We start from the raw sequence: 16,818 nt of genomic DNA, 5'->3' as shown, positions 1-16,818 counted from the left end.
CCATTAATGTCAAAATCAGCGGCGTTCCCACAGTCCTTGTCTTATTTCTTCCACCTGTACTCGGAAGTTTCATTATCCGAGGATTTAGTTATTATTATTTTTTTATCATGACGGGTTGACTAATTAATGCTCTCATTTCGTCTGAATTCCTTGGTTGAGCCATTACCTCCACCTGTAATTTAATTTATACTGAACTTGAATGGGATTTATGACCTACTATGGTCCGCAGTGTCTTGTTACTTACGTGGCGAGTCACATAATGCTAATTAGGAAACCGCTCACCCCCATCCATGTTAAGTAGCCCCAGTTTACCACATGCACTTCTCTACCCCAGAGGACTCTCTCTGCAGCCAGGGATTGACCCAGTGCAGTTTTGAAACAATCTTGAGCTTCAGGCTGGCCTGAAGTAAACCCAACTCAAGTATGCACTTCTCTACCTTGCCCGACTTAAGGTCATTCACGAGAAGAAGACACACTTTTTCGAGAGTCCTGCGGATGTTGAGGAATGGCTGGAGGTGATGTGCATAGAATCCAGTCAGGCAAGTGCCCTGGAGATGTCCCCGCAGGGCTCCGGAAATACCCCAGGGCAGTCCGCCCGTCATTCCCAATGGTCTGGTCGGAGCGGCCGGTCCATCACGGGAACAGCGAAGAGACCAAGAAGGGGCGCTGGCTATGGCAGGTGCCTTTAGTGAAGACTCACACAAGATCACTACTGACTCAGAGGACAGTACACTGCATTCAGACTCTGAACACAGTGCAATCCTGTTCCCTACCATCACGCCCAGAGCGGCGGATGACATACTAGGCAATTGACTATTGCTGCCGAAACCTTGTCTCTGAGAACTACGACTACGAACATTGCTGTACTTGATGCTATGTTGTTTGGGCTGGGCCTACTGTTGGGTTTTTGACGCTATGTGCCTCGGGCCATATAGGAAGTCAATCCTTGTCGGTGTACCAAGCGCTAGGTTCCCTGATTGATTCCTGACCTTGTAATAGTCACTGACCTGGATTGCGGGCCATAGGGCTCCTGGTGGCTAGGGGGACATTCCTAAGGGATATGCATACATTGCGGGAATGGGCACTGTGGAGCCATCGGGCAACAATGGTTGGCTGTATTAGGACCATGCAAACGGCTGGCCACCTCCCTCTTGGCGTACGCACCTTCATTTGTTCTCTCTGTTTGTTTCATCATTGTTGGGACCAGAGCGGTTCCAGCGCTGTGCCGGGTTTAGTTAGGGTTATGGGGGGTAGGGACTCCTGGTCAGACTCACCTGGGCACCCACCACGAGAGAGGGCAACATCTTACCTTTGGGGATCCGTCACGAACTGACGAGGCTAAAGGGGTCTATAATTTTCTAACGTGGAATGTACGAGGGCTGGGAGCCATTCAGAAATGCCACCACATCCATGCGTTCCTCCTTAGACACCAGACACACATCGCGTTTCTCCAAGAGTCCCATCTCACGGATTCTGAAACGCAGAAGATGCCGAAAAAATGGAGGGGTAGCATCTATTCTACGAACTATTCCGCCTTTGCTAGGGGGGCAACTATCTGGGTAAGACATGGGACTCATTTATTGAGCTTGAACGCCGGGCAGACGACCAGGGAAGGTATATGCCTGTAAAAGGTACTCTGGATGGTTCTTTGGTGGTCCTGGGGAGCATTTACGCACCAAACTTTGAACAAGACCGATTCCTAGGGAGACTGAGTGTAGCCTTGGCTGACTGGGATGGGATTCCTTGGATGCTTGGAGGGGACTGGAACGCAGTACTAGACATGGGTTGGATAGATCTCACCCTCCACTACAGGCCTCTGCAGCGTGCAAATTGACTGATCAATTTACCTCCTGGGTTGACGGGTGGACACTGTCCGATGCCTGGTGGGGCCTCCACCACACACATAAGGAATACTCCTTTTACTCCCCCATACACAACCTCCACACTAGATTAGACCGATTTCTATGCTCCAGGTCTCTCATCACTACAATAAGGGAAACAGAGTATCTGGCTAAGACCTTTTCTGATCATAGACCCTGAAAGTCATACTTCTGTGGGGCAGAGTACCGACTCCAGTGCCCACCTGGAGATTGAACCCCCGCCTGCTCGACGACGCCCCCTTTCGCATGTCACTATCTACCACTATGTCTGACTACCTGAGGGAGAACTGGAATACTGCCTCCTCGAACCTGATAGAATGGGACGCGCTGAAGGTAGTGGTCAGGGGAGCGACGATAGGGCAGCTGGTAGGGGCCAGAGAAGAGGTACATTGTAAACTCTGTGATGTGGAAGACAGGCTGCAGACCCGGGAGAGGGCAGCAGCCCTCGATCCTGGGAGGAAAGGGGAGCTACAAAACGCCTATATAGATCATGCCGAAACGCTGGAAACGCTTCGGACGATAGATTACAGGGACTACCTTCAACGAAAACACACTGAAGCTGACCGATCCGGCACACTACTTGCACGACTGGTGAGGGATCGTCCTGACCCGCCGACTGTAACAAGCATTCGCACCCAGGCGGACGCCATAGTCCACACACAGGCTGAAATAAACACAGCATTTCGCGAACATCTCCAGGCACTTTACTGCCCTCCTCACCAATAGAAAGTGCAGAGTTGAATGAGTTCTTGCAGGACCTCCCCTTTCCGGTGCTGACGGAAGACACAAGGAAAGACACTGACTGCCCTATTACCCAACACAAGATACGGGCAGCGATTAAGAGCCTGAATCGCAATATGACACCGGGCATGGACGGACTTCCGGTGGAGTTTTATCTAACTTACTCGGAGCTCCTAGTGCCGGTCTTGGAGATGGTCTACAAGGTGGCCTTTGACACTGGTCGCCTACCTGAATCCACTGGTTGGTCGCGTCCATTCCTAAGCCGGGACGAGACGCGCTAGAAATTAGTAATTATAGACCTCTCTCCTTGGTCTCCGCGGAATACAAGTTTTCAAGCAAGGCCCTCGCCACTTGTATAAAATCGCACCTCCCTACACTTATTCACCGAGATCAGTGTGGATTCCTTCCAAATCGTAGTACTTCCCTGAACACCCGCGAATTGCATTCTATAATGGCGGCTACGTCGCATGATCTTCCACGAGCGGGATGTATAGCGCTTGACCTGAAACAAGCATTTGATTCTCTTTCCTGGGAATTCATGTTTGAGTCTCTGAAACTGTTTGGTTTTCCGGCCAACTTTCTGAAGTGGGTTCGCCTATTGTATACATCTCCTATGGCCAGGGCACACACTGGCCGATACATCTCGGAATGCTACGAGGTGCACAGAGGTACGAGACAGGGCTGCCCCTTGTCCCCTTTGTTGTTTGTGATTGCCCTTGAACCACTGGCTCAATGCTCTTCGGAGCACGGCTGACCGTCTGGGCATCCCCATTGACAATACTCAGCACCTTATATCTATATATGCGGATGACATCCTTTTATACCTCCGCGATCTGACAGCAGAGAACAACCCACTATTTGACACGTTCAAGAAACTGTCAGGACTAGCGATAAACCCCACAAAATTAACCTGTTTCTTCTTCCGAGAAACACCACAATTCACTCACATAAAATTCGGCACTTACTCTATCCCAGTTGCCCCCACCACCTTTAAGTACCTGGGTATACAGTTGTATAGGACACCCGAGGACCAGATCGATGGTAATATTCTGAGTGCAATAACAAGACTCTGAAGTAGTGTGGGGTTCTGGACTTCTCAGCCTCTGTCGGTGATGGGCAGAATTGCAATTTCAAAAATGGTTATGCTCCCCAGCCTGCTATATTATTTAGTGAACATACCGGTGACTCTCCCTCAGTCTATTTTTAATATGCTGAATACTATCTTGATCACTCTGATCTGGGGTACTGACAGGAGACGGATCAGTCTTCGGAAACTCCAGCTGGGGACGACAGCAGGTGGCCTGGGAGCCCCGGATTTTCGGGGATACTATTATGCTAGTCAGCTCCAGTGGCTCTCCTATTGGACCGCGGGTAGGAACCTACACGAAATCGGCTTCACGCCGGAGAGATTAGATCACGGTTAGCTCCATTCTTTGTTGTTGCCCATAGCCCGGATTCCCCCAACCTGTCTCCCATTGCTAAAAACCGCACTGTATTGCTGGAGGAAAGCTCTAGCCTATACGTCGGCGGTGCCACCTTATGCGGCGAATATTCCTTTACTGGGCATCCCCACACCACAAGGTAGACTCACACGCACCAGACTACGAGGATGGACGGATAGTGGGATTGAGGAGGTGGGTTCCTTTTTTGGGGACAATACTTTGTTGGACTACGAATCCTTTGTGCAGATTACTGGGGCTCCACAACGCCTATATTTGCTACATGCCACGGTGTCACACTACATTAGAACCACATGGGCACCGCAATGAACAACACCCACACAGCATGAATTGGTACATCTCTTATATTATATGGGACAGAGAGGCCATCTGGTGCGCTGGCTCTATACAGGGATTCAGACACACGCAGCAATCCCGCTCCTGACCCTTAGAACTCGCTTGGTAGAGGATTCTGACACTGAAATTACGGACAAAGCATGGCGGACCATATCAGAACATCCCAAAAGAGTATCTCGCAATCCTAGACTTAAATTTATTCAAACAATGGTGCTCCATCGATCATATCTTACCCCTAAGACAATACATCGTATGTTTCCGGATTCCCCTCACAGTTGCCCTCGTTGCGGAGGTGACGAAGCAGACTTCATCCATATGATGTGGTCTTGTCCTAGATTACGGAGTTATTGGACGGCGATCTGCCAAGCCCTCCTTACGGTGACCCAACTACCGGTCCCAGGCGGGGCCTTAACTTGCCTTGCGGGACTACGTAGACGGCCAAGGAAGCAAAAAGCTAGGCTGAAATTCCTAGACCTTGCACTCATTTTAGCCATTAGGGCCATAACAATGCGGTGGAAGTCACCCAGATCCCCTGCGGTTACTGTATGGCAGGCGGACTTAGTGCAGTGGGGTCGGGCTGAAGGAGCTGCTCTTAGGAAGGAGGAAGAGAAAGGGCTACGAAAGCACCCGATAGCTCTGGAATGGGAAGCAATGCTGATCGGAATAGAGGCCTTTGATTTAGTCTCAACACAGGTGGCAGGGTCCCAGTAGTGCTCCTGACTTCCTAGGCACTTTTCGTATTATAGGCCCCTCCAACGGCCACAGGCGACTTTATTTGTTTCACATACTCTATAGTTTGAGACATATCGGAAGTTCCCCGTGGGTGGTGGCAATACCGGGAGCAACTAGACCAGGAGTGGGTGGGCGGGGGTAGGTTTAGATAGACAGTTTTTTTATAAGTTCATGTTTACAATAAAACTTCACGTCACTGTATTGACATTGGAGCTGTATTGAACACACTTTACAAAGGATATGTTGGGCCTTGACCGCAATGCTTAGGTTACCTTCTGACAAGATATGCTGTCTTATACTTGGATTATGATTATGTCTCTTATTCGTTTTGCATACAAGGGAGGGGTATAATCAGAAAAGACTGTACAGTTTATTATGTCCCTGTCAATGTCATTTTTATTCCTTGCAATCGATAATAAAGTGTGTTGTAAAGAAACCATGGGGTGAGGACTGGTCCGTTCTGGCATAGGGCTAGTCCCAAAACACTTTCATGCACAGCACATTGTTCGTATTTTTCAGTATAATGATTTGCTACATTTTGGTAATTTTCTTGGTTCCCTCCATGTGAATACACAGATTTTAGGTACCTTTAGGAACCCAAATATGTGGGGCAAAAAAGACACATATTTGACCTGGATATCTTTTGCAAAAAAAAGTTATGAAGACTTTAGCATGCAATTCCCCAAACATTAAAACAGGGCTCAGCACTGCGGGAGAGCCACAGCACTTGTGCAGTTAAGGACACTCCATAAAAAATGAGACCAGTCGGGAAGATGCAGAAAAAAAAGGAGAGGAAATGGGCTAGAATGGGCCGGGGGGTACCATTTAGAAGAGACTGAGATTATCATCATTGATGTAAGTACTGTATGAAGGTAGGGAACATTTGGATAATGAAAACCCACTGATTGCCAACTACATGCCCACTCGCCATCCCTCTTGACCCTTTCTCAAAAGCGCTTCCCTCTCCACACAATGAGTGAAAGAGTCTATCAATATTTCATGGGTTTCATCTCTTTTCTCCCACAACACCACCACAGGGTAAGTACGTACGTAAGTACATTTCATTATGCATGATTAATTAAAACCGTTGCATTCAGAACATTACAGGTTACATTTCAGACATTTTGCATTAATAAAACAATTAAAAATAAAGTACAAAGTTAAAATTGCTTTTGTTTTGTGATTTAAAGACATAAAATTGTTTCAAATGTGATAGCACCGCTGGCACAGATTTACGAGGGGTAGATCTTGCACTCTCACCAAAGAAGACCCATGTGCAAACTCTGCTTGTGTAGAGCTGGGTGTGCGTGTTGTGAAAGTTGGAGCCTAGTGCATAAAGTACACTTTCTCTTCCACCTTCATATGACCAATGAAGTTCTCCTTGAGAACAACATTGCTCCTCATATTGCCAGAGACCATAAACCAATCTTACCTGAACTCCTCCACTGTCTCACCATTTCCAGCTATATTTATTAGGGCCATTGGAATACAGCATGTCACAATGCATGCTATTACACTGCGGCCTTTTACAAGGCAGTAGTTACAACGACCGCGTTGTTAGTTTGCAACACCTTTACAACGCAAGTCATTAGATCGACTTGCTGTAGGGGGCGCGCTGGACTTAGGAATAGTATTATTTACTATTCCTACTCCAGTTTGCGCAACAGTAGGGAAGGTGTTGGAATTCATTTCCAATACCTTAGCTCCCCCTACGGCAAGTCGTTCTAATGACTTCCGATGTAAAGTTATTGTGTACTAGCACTGAGCAGTAGGATCACAGCATTGTAAACACTGTTTCCCATAAGAAGGAGCATGTTTGCAGACAGCGTCACCCTAAGCTATAGTTGTACTTGCAACATACCTAGTGCAACTGTCCACTGAGACCCATGCTGGAGCTCATGGCGATGGCCGCTGCTTCAGAGTGTGTGTCCGTTGGTTTTTACTTCCATCAGCCATGTTCTTTATTTGTCTTTAGATCCTGTGGCCTCCATGTATTTCCTGGATTTAACACTCTGCTTCTTTTTTTTCAAGGTAAGGATTTTATGGTTTTGATGTCCCTGCCACGTTTTGTAGAATGATCTGCGAAATACAAAGGACGCGACAATTCAATCTAAAGTTCGTCGTTTTTGTATTTTTATGCATTTTCTTGATCTCCGTGGTTGTTCATCTAAAAGAAGTTTGGAACAATGCACCGGCTCAATCCATACTCCAACCCAAGAGCAGTGGACAGAAGCAAAGCGGAGACTTTTCACAAAGCAGAAAAAGGCACCCACTTGTACCACCATATCCCTATGACTACAAATTCACCATCAATCAACCAGACAAGTGCAAGGATGGGCCACCATTCTTGGTGATGTTGGTCATTGTCCAGGGAGAAGACCAAGTGACAAGAGACGCGATCCGGAAAACATGGGGTAACATAAGCAATGTCTCTGGGGTGTCGATTGTAAGAGTCTTTGTAACAGCGATGTCTCCTCATTACAACAACAGTGTCCATCTCACACTCCAAGGGGAAAGTGATTTGTACCACGACATTATTCAGCAAGATTTCTTGGACACGTACAATAACTTGACATTGAAAACTCTCATGGGGATGGAATGGGTGGCAAAATTCTGCCCCAAAGCCAGCTATGTTTTAAAAATAGATAGCGACATGTTCTTGAATGTTGGTTATTTGGTTCACAACCTTTTAAAACCTGAACTGCCAGCCAGAAAAAATTACATCTCTGGGTATTATATTCCAGAGTTTGCAGTAAATCGGGCCAAAGGTGGTAAATATTATGTCCCGAAAGAGGTCTATGCCAGAGACATGTACCCTCCATATGTAGCGGGTCCTGGCTACGTGTTTTCTGGAGACATGGCCAAGAAGATCTACGATGTCGCCCAGATTGTGCCGCTGATCCACATGGAGGACGCTTTTGTTGGGATCTGCCTGGAAAAGCTGAATATAAAAATTACTGTCTCACCCGCATACCTCTTCAATGGGCACAAAATAAATTACAGCCACTGCCGGTTCCACGCACTCATTTTGGCTCACCACTACAGCCCAGCGGAACTTCTGCAAATATGGCAGGACTTCACGGCCAACCACAAATGTCCCGGCAACAAAACCTAGAGAAGGGCATTGGACACTGCTGACAATTACACTCCTTCTTCAAGCCAATGACAGATTTCAGTCCCTCAGATCTAGTGCCTTAAACCTACAGAACAGCCTCTGAGGCACTTGATATTTTATAGCCCTCCACTGGAAGAGAAGGGTCATGGTGGCATAGAGGCACTGGAAAGAATAGTTCCACTTGGAGCAATGACAACAGTCCTAGACCACATGCTGTTTTTATATGTGAATATGGGATAGGTCTGCAAGACAATGCAATCAAATGCTGCTGAATACCTTATTGTCACGTACCTAGGTGCTCCCTCAGAGTACCTCTCACTTAGTGGTCAATAACTGGTATGATGTGTTGGGAAAGCCTCTAATGGTTATTATTTGCTACAATACACTGGGCAAGCCTGCAATCTTCATTAATTGGTATGAGATGCTTGGTAAGCTGTCAATGGAAATTATTTGGTAATCTGGGCTAGACAAACCCGTTGGTACCTGGTTGTTAAGAGTAAAGCACACCCAGCAGGTCCTTCTTCTTATATTCATATAGTGTACCCCCCACCTCCCCTTTGGTTAAAGATAGGCCTATGTTTCATGCAAGGATGTTTTGGGAGGCTGGTGTTCTCAATGTGGGAAACCCTTTGTATTGAATCCAAGCGTTGTGTGATAAGGAAAGACTCACCATGAACCTCCAGTGGTCCACACAAAGGAGCAGAGGTCCCAGTTTAGCACATGTCAACCCACGTTGTCTGGTGGGATCAGGGCACGAGTCGGGGGTCCACGCGGGTGGAGAGCGTCCACCCACTATTTTCACAGGGTAAGCGCCATCCACCCTGCCAAGAATTTGGGCCCTACTAAATAGTGTGCTAAACGCGCCCCAGTGTAATATCCAAACACCGGGACACTTTCAGCAGCGCCTGCATGTTGTCTGCTTTCCATCTGCAACAAGCAACAACGTTCAGGCGGGGACGGGGCTTTCTTATTTAAGACTCCTGCTGGGCCCATAATAAGGGCCGAATTTGAGGGGTCATCTGGCCTACTTTTGTTCGAGTCCCTCAGCTGGTACAGCAGCCAGAAGCCTCACACCTGATGCAAATGAAGCGGAGGGGAAATAAAGGCTCACACCGTGTGAGCACTGCACACATACTTAAGAGAGGGAGCTTTTTACTTTTTAGGAGATATGCATGCACTGTAAGAATGTCAGATGTGTTGGTCTTTCCCAGTACTTACACAAAGTAAATTGCATTTATATAGAGCTTACTAAACCTGAGGAGGCGTTGAAATAATTTAGGTACCGCTATTTTTTCTTGAACATGTGCATATTACATGTACAATAAGTTATATATGTTTGTAAATGAATGTACAGGATGCGTTACATAAAACTAGGGGACTGCAAGTTATAGAAGTCACATATCATCTTCCATAGCTCACTGTGCTATTATCCTCGCAATGCGCGTTCAAACCTACACATGATAGACCTGCTAAACATATATGTGAGGGCTTTAGATATGATGTCACTTCTTGTGATGCCACTTCCTGTAAAGTTGTGGCTTGTGATGCCACTTACTATGATGTCAATTCCTGTGATGGCATGTGTGATGTCATCTGCCGTGATGTGCGCCGTGATGTCGCGTGACTTGATGTCACTTGCATACTGCCTGACTAGGTTAGTCCCCCCACCTCTTTTTTTAGGACTTGTGCCCTTGGTGGGATCATTGTACACCCATTTATTTAATTGTGGTTGCTCTGCAAAAATACATGTTTTTATCTGAAACTCACATTCAGAGATCCTGAGTGTGGAGCCAAGAACCTACTGTAGACTATTCACTGTATTAGTTTTGCTTTTATTGTGTGTTTCCTTTGCATGTTTTACCCTCTCTCTCTTGCCTACTTCTACCCCAGGCTGAACTCAATCACCGGGCAGACCCAACTGGTCATTTGGGTCACGTGACCATAATCTAACAACCAATTAATGTCTCCTCCAAGAGCATCCAGCCCTGATGCTGAGGCAAATTGGGGGGAAAATAAGGAGTTTTCCTGTGTCATCTTCCTTGTGTGGACCTGTAAGTGCAGAAGGCAACATTCCCTGCCTCGTTCACCTCATTTATTCCTTCCTTCCTTCCCACCTATGTGACTGCCTTACACTCTTCTCCTCTGAAAATTAACTACTTCCTTTCATGGAGCTGCTGAATGTCGCCTCTCATTGATTCACTTGTAGCAACCACTTCTGTAAACCGTCTCGTTCAACCCATCTGGGTGGTCCCATGGACCCACTCCTGTGTTGTCTGGTGATTTCAATAATTTATGCCATTATCGTCTTTTGGTGGACCCCATAGACCCACTACTGTGACATCTGGTCACTTCTTAGATGGTGCCATGGCACCTTCTAGGTAGATTGCGCAGACCGACTACTATGATGTCTGTTGACGTTGGTGGCACCATTGTTTCTTCTGGGTGGAATTCAAAGACTCACTAGTGTGAGGTCTGGTTACTTCCACAAGTTGTCCCTCCCCCTTTTCTTTGGACTCTATATGACTTTTACTGTGGTGTATACTGACTTCCTCGACTTGAAGAATCACTCCTATTGGGGGGCCCCACAAACTCATTACTGTGGTACCCCTTGACTCCTTAAGGTGCACCACACTCCTTTAGGGTGGAACCCATTGCTCAACTATGTGGTATCTATTCATTTCCTCAAGTTGTGCCTCGTGCCTTCTGGGTGGACCTCTGCTGCCTCCTACAGTGATGTCTTGATTCCCTATGGTTACAGCATCGTCCCTTACGGGTGGACCACGAAGATCAGCTACTGTGATGTTTTTTAAGTCAAGTCAATTCAAGTCAAAGAATCTTATATAGCGCACATATCACCGGGAGGTCTCATGGCACTTGCGGAGATTCCAAAACTAGATCATATATAGTTTCACTTAAAACAGCCTTGTTTTCAATTCCTTGTGGAAACGCAGTTTGTCTGAGATAGACGAGAGATGGAACGGCAGCGTACTCCAGAGATGAGGGTCAAGAAAAGAGAAAGTTCGGCTCCCATTTCATGTAGTGCGAACTCGTAATGGAGTAAGGAGAAACTTTGAACAGGACCTTAAAGTTCTTTGATACTGTTATCTTTTAAGTTTTTTTTTTAGGTAGCCGGGTTCAGTACCATAGATACTTCTATGTGTTAGGCATAGGATTTTAAAGTGTCATCTTTTCCTGACTGGAAGCCAGTGGAGGAGCCTTAAACTAGGGCATGAGGGGGACCTTGGAGGTAGATTCAAGATCAGTCTTGCCGCAGTGTTCTGCAAAATCTGCAACTTGGAGAAAAGATCCTCATTTAGTGCGGCCAGAAACGCATTTCCGAAATCCATGCGGCTCACAAATAAGTCCTGGACCAGTGGCTTCCTTTCTGGGTTGCTCCATAGCTGCCTCACGATGTGTCCCTATGACTTAAACCAGATCCTTATAAGTTGCGTTAATGTCACTGATGGTTTGGCATCACAATCCCAGGCTGAAGATCCAGAAGGCATGCACACCCAATAAAACTATTGTATCTTGTCCAGTTCCAGCTGCAACTCTACACTATAAAGATCATCAGTCCTTGGACCTTCCAACACATCTGGTTTCTGATAGCTCAGCTAATGGTACACCAGAGTTGACCTCTACATCTTAGTTCAAAAGCCAGACCCATCCTCAGACTAACAGCACAAGTGGTTCCTGGCAGCTGAACTTTGCTGCTCAACAAAAACCTGAACCATCACATGATACCGACCTTCAACTGCAGCAGACTTAGGCACTTCAACTCAGTTAAAAACGGAACCCCCATGAGTCCTACCAGCACAAGAGGTTTCTGTTAATGAGATCTTGCACCAGACTGACAGATCACAAAAACACCACACACCAAAGAGCATTGAATACCAGAACAACAAAAGTGTTTACACCTTGCCATGGGATGTTTTGAGAGGGCCCTTATAGTCTACCGTTTTTGATTGTTATTATAATTATCTTTCTAAATTATTTCCAATAGCTCAGTATTCTCCCTTTAACTCTTTAACTCTTAATGAATTTTAGTAGCTGCTGTGAAGCTACCTGTCAAGATTGCTTTCTACAAAGTCTACAGACATAGGACCCGACTCACAAAAGGACTTACGACTCGTAAAGTAACGAGTGCGGAGTCGTCACACTCGTGGCTGAATCCCTGCATTGCCGTACTCAATGCGGAGATTCCGTCACAAGTACAAAGACTATGCACTCATAACTTTGATGTCATAAGTCCCTTTGTGAATCGGGCCCTCAATGTGCTCCGCTAGAGGGAGGCTGTTCTCGACTGGGCTGGAATTTGCCATGAGGGAAATCGCGCATCAGGGAAGGACCAACATCAATTGACAACTGTAAATCCGTATTTGTAAAGCGCAAACTACTCACCCTTGCGGGTCTCAGGGCGCTGGGGGCCATCGTGAAAATTAAGCAGCTATTGCCCAGAGTCACATGGTGCTGAGCTGAGGTGCTGAGCTGAGCTGCTGGCGGAGCCGGGATGGAACCATAAAACCTGTGCTCCGAAGTCAGCTGCCCTGGCCACTGCACCTCACCTCTCCACAACTGACTGGACCTGAGCAATGGACTGTCTTGCAGCAGCAGAAAAGAGGATCTATATAGCAAAGGGGAGCCCCAAGAAAAATGACGAAATTAGGGGGTCCTAGCTCGATATGCTTCAATAACCTGGCTGGTATTTACCTAAGTAATTGTGAGCCCAAGACAGTGGAAAATAATGTTATTGCTACTGGTATGCTGAGAAGAAAGTACAAATGCTGATAATGTCAGAGAAGAGCTGTAATGTTTTCCAGTTGGTATGGATCATTTTGTGTTTGAAAGCAAGAAACTTAAAAGCAAAATTTAAAAAAATGTAACAATGCAAGTTTTTTTTCCTCATATCATTATCTGCTGAATTACAGGATATCATTTGGTTATAGGCAAGGTACAAGTAAAAGGTGGGGACATGTAAGGATTAAGGAAAATGTGGATTATTGTACCTTTTCCAGATTCATAATCTATATACAGATCTGTAGGTTGGAACACAGTCACTTTAATGCAAGCTTAAATATAATAACAAGATGATGAAATGTGTATTTATTCTTTTATAGACTTATGAAATCATTTGATATGTTACATGGATAAATGGTACAAATTGTGCAGTAGTGGTGTATTGCACCAAATAGTAAATGATGAAATAATCAATTTTTCTTACAAAGGAACATGCATGTGTATGCGTATAATAGTTGCTTTTTAATAATTAGAAAATATATATGGTATCCTTTCTACTGTAATCATAGGCGGCTGTGTGGGTTGTAATGCAACAAATGAGTTTGGCTAAACAAGAGCTTATGACTAACTTGAAAAAGTGTAGTCCTGAAAAAGACTGAAATCAAATTATATTTGTTCAGACAAAACGCATCAGTTTTTTTTGCAGTAACTAAATGTTTTTTTCTATCCATTAACTTTGAGGTGCAACGACCCCCAGATGTTACTTTTACTTTGACACATGTTCAGTTGTATTGGAGAGTTATCAACATAGATGTTTCTGAAACCAAAAGAGAATTAATAATTTATCTATGTGCATTTTTGACTATTTTTCTATGTGGCGGCTGGTGAAGTGTGAGAGAGGTGAGGCTGGGGCTTGGCCTTAGGGTGGGGGGTTGGGGGAGTGGACAGCACAGCATTTTTTGGGAGGCCAGTGGCATTTCCATTGCAAATGCATTTCTTTTTTATTGGATAAGCGATGCAGTGATAGAGTGATAGTTTTTAAATATGATTAGTGAACTACAAGGCAACACAGTTGTCATGTAAACTCTGTACATGGGCCAGATTATTATAGAACAACATTATCAATACCTTTGAGTCGAGTTCTGTTAATCTCTATATGAAAACGGCTGTAAACTGCACAATAGGTAAAAACAAACCATAAACATAAGGAACAACAAATAGATTGCCAATTATTAGCTGATTTGTATAAAGTGAAACCAGTAAATGTGGATAAATCAGGGCTTCCTCGCTTAAATTGTGTGAACTTTGAAAGATATTTTACCTCACCAAAACTCTTCCTTGATTATCATGTATGAAAGCGCTTTCAACTATATGCGTTCCAAATGCCATGTGTTCAAAAACGTATTGCATTTGATTAATAAGCTATGACAATAATACACCACTTTATAAAACTAAAATTACAAGGGATAGGTTTTAAACACGAACCATTAGCGAAATAAATAATTAGCAAGACAGTTGCCATGTAAACCCAGATTATTATCAATAGGTTTGGGTCGAGTTCTCGCAGTTCCCTGTGGTATAAAGGCATGGTAATGGAATGCAGAGTGCTTTAAATACTTGTGCTGGGAGCCAATGTAAACAAGAAAGAAGAGGTGATGCTGACATATGAAGGGAGATTAAAGAGACAGATTTTCAGTTCATGCCACAGTGTAAACGGCATGACCACGTTATAGTAAATGCAACAAAGGGAATTATTCATATTGGGTAATGCGTACAGTCAGAACACAGGTCCCTGTCCTCCACCCCACACAGCCACGGTCTCGCCTTGATTTGAAAACCTGTTTGCACTGCCCTGTGGCGTCTGTCCTGCAACAAGTGTCTACTTAGTTCATCGTGTGCTAATGATTCATAGGAAAAGCCAACTGAAGGGCTCCACTTTCGGGTGCGCTTTTGTAAAGGCAGCTTCCATTCGAAGGACCAATCCTGAAAGGTTTTTAGTGTCAGATAAGCAATGGGCGCTCTGCCATCAGTAGGCGCATATGTAATGTCGCGTGTTAGGTATAAGTGGTGCAACTGGGTGAGTGGGAAAAACCCTTGGAACCACTCAAAGGTTGGTAAACAAGTCCATCAACCAACTGAAAAAAAGGAATACCCTATGCACACACATGAAAATACATTAGGTTGTATATGAGTCAATATACAATGCAAAAAGCAACAAAGCAACAGAAAATTCTGGAATCTCCTGTACGGTGACAGTCCGATGAAATTCTTTTATTTTGTAAAACAGCCAGCCGACACGTGTTTCATCGCTAATGCGAATCCTCAGGGCTATACATGGCTGTGTCTAGCATGGAGGTCGCTCAGCCGATGATATTTCCGACCCGGCCGGGCCCGTGACCTTTACGATGATTGGCAAGGATGTGGAATCAGCACCCTATGTCGAGGAGTAGGCGTTCTCAGTATGGAGTCTCAGGGATTACATGAGTCAATAGCAAGGATTACATGTGTGTTCCTCGCGATTCCCCAGACTTGTAGTGATTGACGCTTACTGTACCCAGGCCCGGAGTGCCCCGAGGGGAATTACGGAGCGTCCCGGCATTGCAGGGGGGAACTTGGTGACTTTCCCTACAACACTGCTGCTGCCCTGCGGTCTGACTCGTACCTTGGCGGAGGGCTCCCCTGGAGTGAGAGTCTGGGTCGGGCCCAGGGCCCTTGACTAGGATAGGTGGTGACGAGGGCCACAGAAGCTGAAGGTGTTTCTCCGTGGGGCCCCTAGCGGATGGTTGGAGACGGCCCACATAGCTGGCAGAGGCGGACAGTGCACCCATATGACCCTTGCGTCCTGGGGGGGCATCGGCCTGCCGTGACGTTGGCGAGATATCAAGGGACCCCAGCACTGCAGGCGGACTTGTGGCAGGCGTGTTCGAGCTGTGAGTGGGGAGGCCCCCCTCCCAGTGAGTGAATAGCGGACGATATCATCTGGGAGGCCTTACTAGAGAGTGTCCCGGCACGACATTGGCCCTGAATAGGCCTGGAAAGGCGTTTAGGGCTGGGATCTGCAGAGCGGGCCCTTGACAGCGGTGGTGCCTTGTTGCTGCGGGGTGAGGCTGAGGACTCCCTCGGGGACTGTCTTCTCCCTGATTTGACCGCGAGGCATCACAACAGACTGCTACCACTGACCGCATCTACCCACAACAATGGGCTGAGTGTCCAGAAAGAAGGGCTTCGAGGTGCTGCGCCTGGATGAGTCAAAGCGGCACACTGAGGATGAAGATGGGGACACTGTGAGTCGGGGGCCGATTCGACCTGGGGACCCTACCCTGGGCGAAATAATTCAGGCCATTGTGGCTTCACGTGAAGAGCTTGAGAAGCGGATGGACGCCATCGGAACTGACCTTATCCTCTTGAAAGACGACCATAGGAAGCTTAAGGAGAAAGTGGCGATGCAAGAGACCAACATGAAGGACATTCCTGATGAGGTAACCGCCTTACGACGCTCCTTAAGTGAAGTGACGCACAGAGTCAAGGCCCTTGAAGTTCGAGCAGAGGACAGCGAAGGCCGCTCACGACGCAACAACATCCGTATAGTGGGGGTTCCGGAACGCGAGGATGGCTCTGATGCGGTCTGATTTTTGGAAAACTGGTTGCGGTCAGAGGTTGTGCCAGAGGGCCTTTCCCCATTCTATGCGTTGGAGCGAGCGCACAGAGTCCCAGCCCGTCCACCCAAACCTGGTGCTTCGCCCCGGCCTATGGTGGTGCATCTGCTACATTACCGGGACCGTGACTTTATCTTGCAAAGGGCCTAGGAACAACAGAA

At 46.3% G+C, this 16,818-nt stretch overlaps 1 protein-coding gene across 1 annotated transcript in view; it reads left to right on the top strand.

Moving 5' to 3' along the window:
* The window catches only part of LOC147706794 (beta-1,3-galactosyltransferase 2-like), a 136,310-nt gene extending 122,623 nt beyond the window's left edge, over positions 1-13,687 (top strand). The window contains exon 2 of the mRNA XM_086925926.1: positions 7,181-13,687. Coding sequence (XP_086782052.1) covers positions 7,224-8,264 — 1,041 coding nt within the window. The 5' untranslated portion in view covers positions 7,181-7,223 and the 3' untranslated portion in view covers positions 8,265-13,687. The remainder of the gene's footprint in view (positions 1-7,180) is intronic.
* Positions 13,688-16,818: the final 3,131 nt, after the last annotated feature.

Source organism: Lissotriton vulgaris, chromosome 6, assembly GCF_964263255.1.
Source record: "Lissotriton vulgaris chromosome 6, aLisVul1.2, whole genome shotgun sequence".
In the NCBI taxonomy this organism is placed as follows: Eukaryota; Metazoa; Chordata; class Amphibia; order Caudata; family Salamandridae; genus Lissotriton; species Lissotriton vulgaris.
The sequence above is the reverse complement of the archived record's forward strand: the minus strand, read 5'-3'. Positions and strand labels throughout refer to the sequence as shown.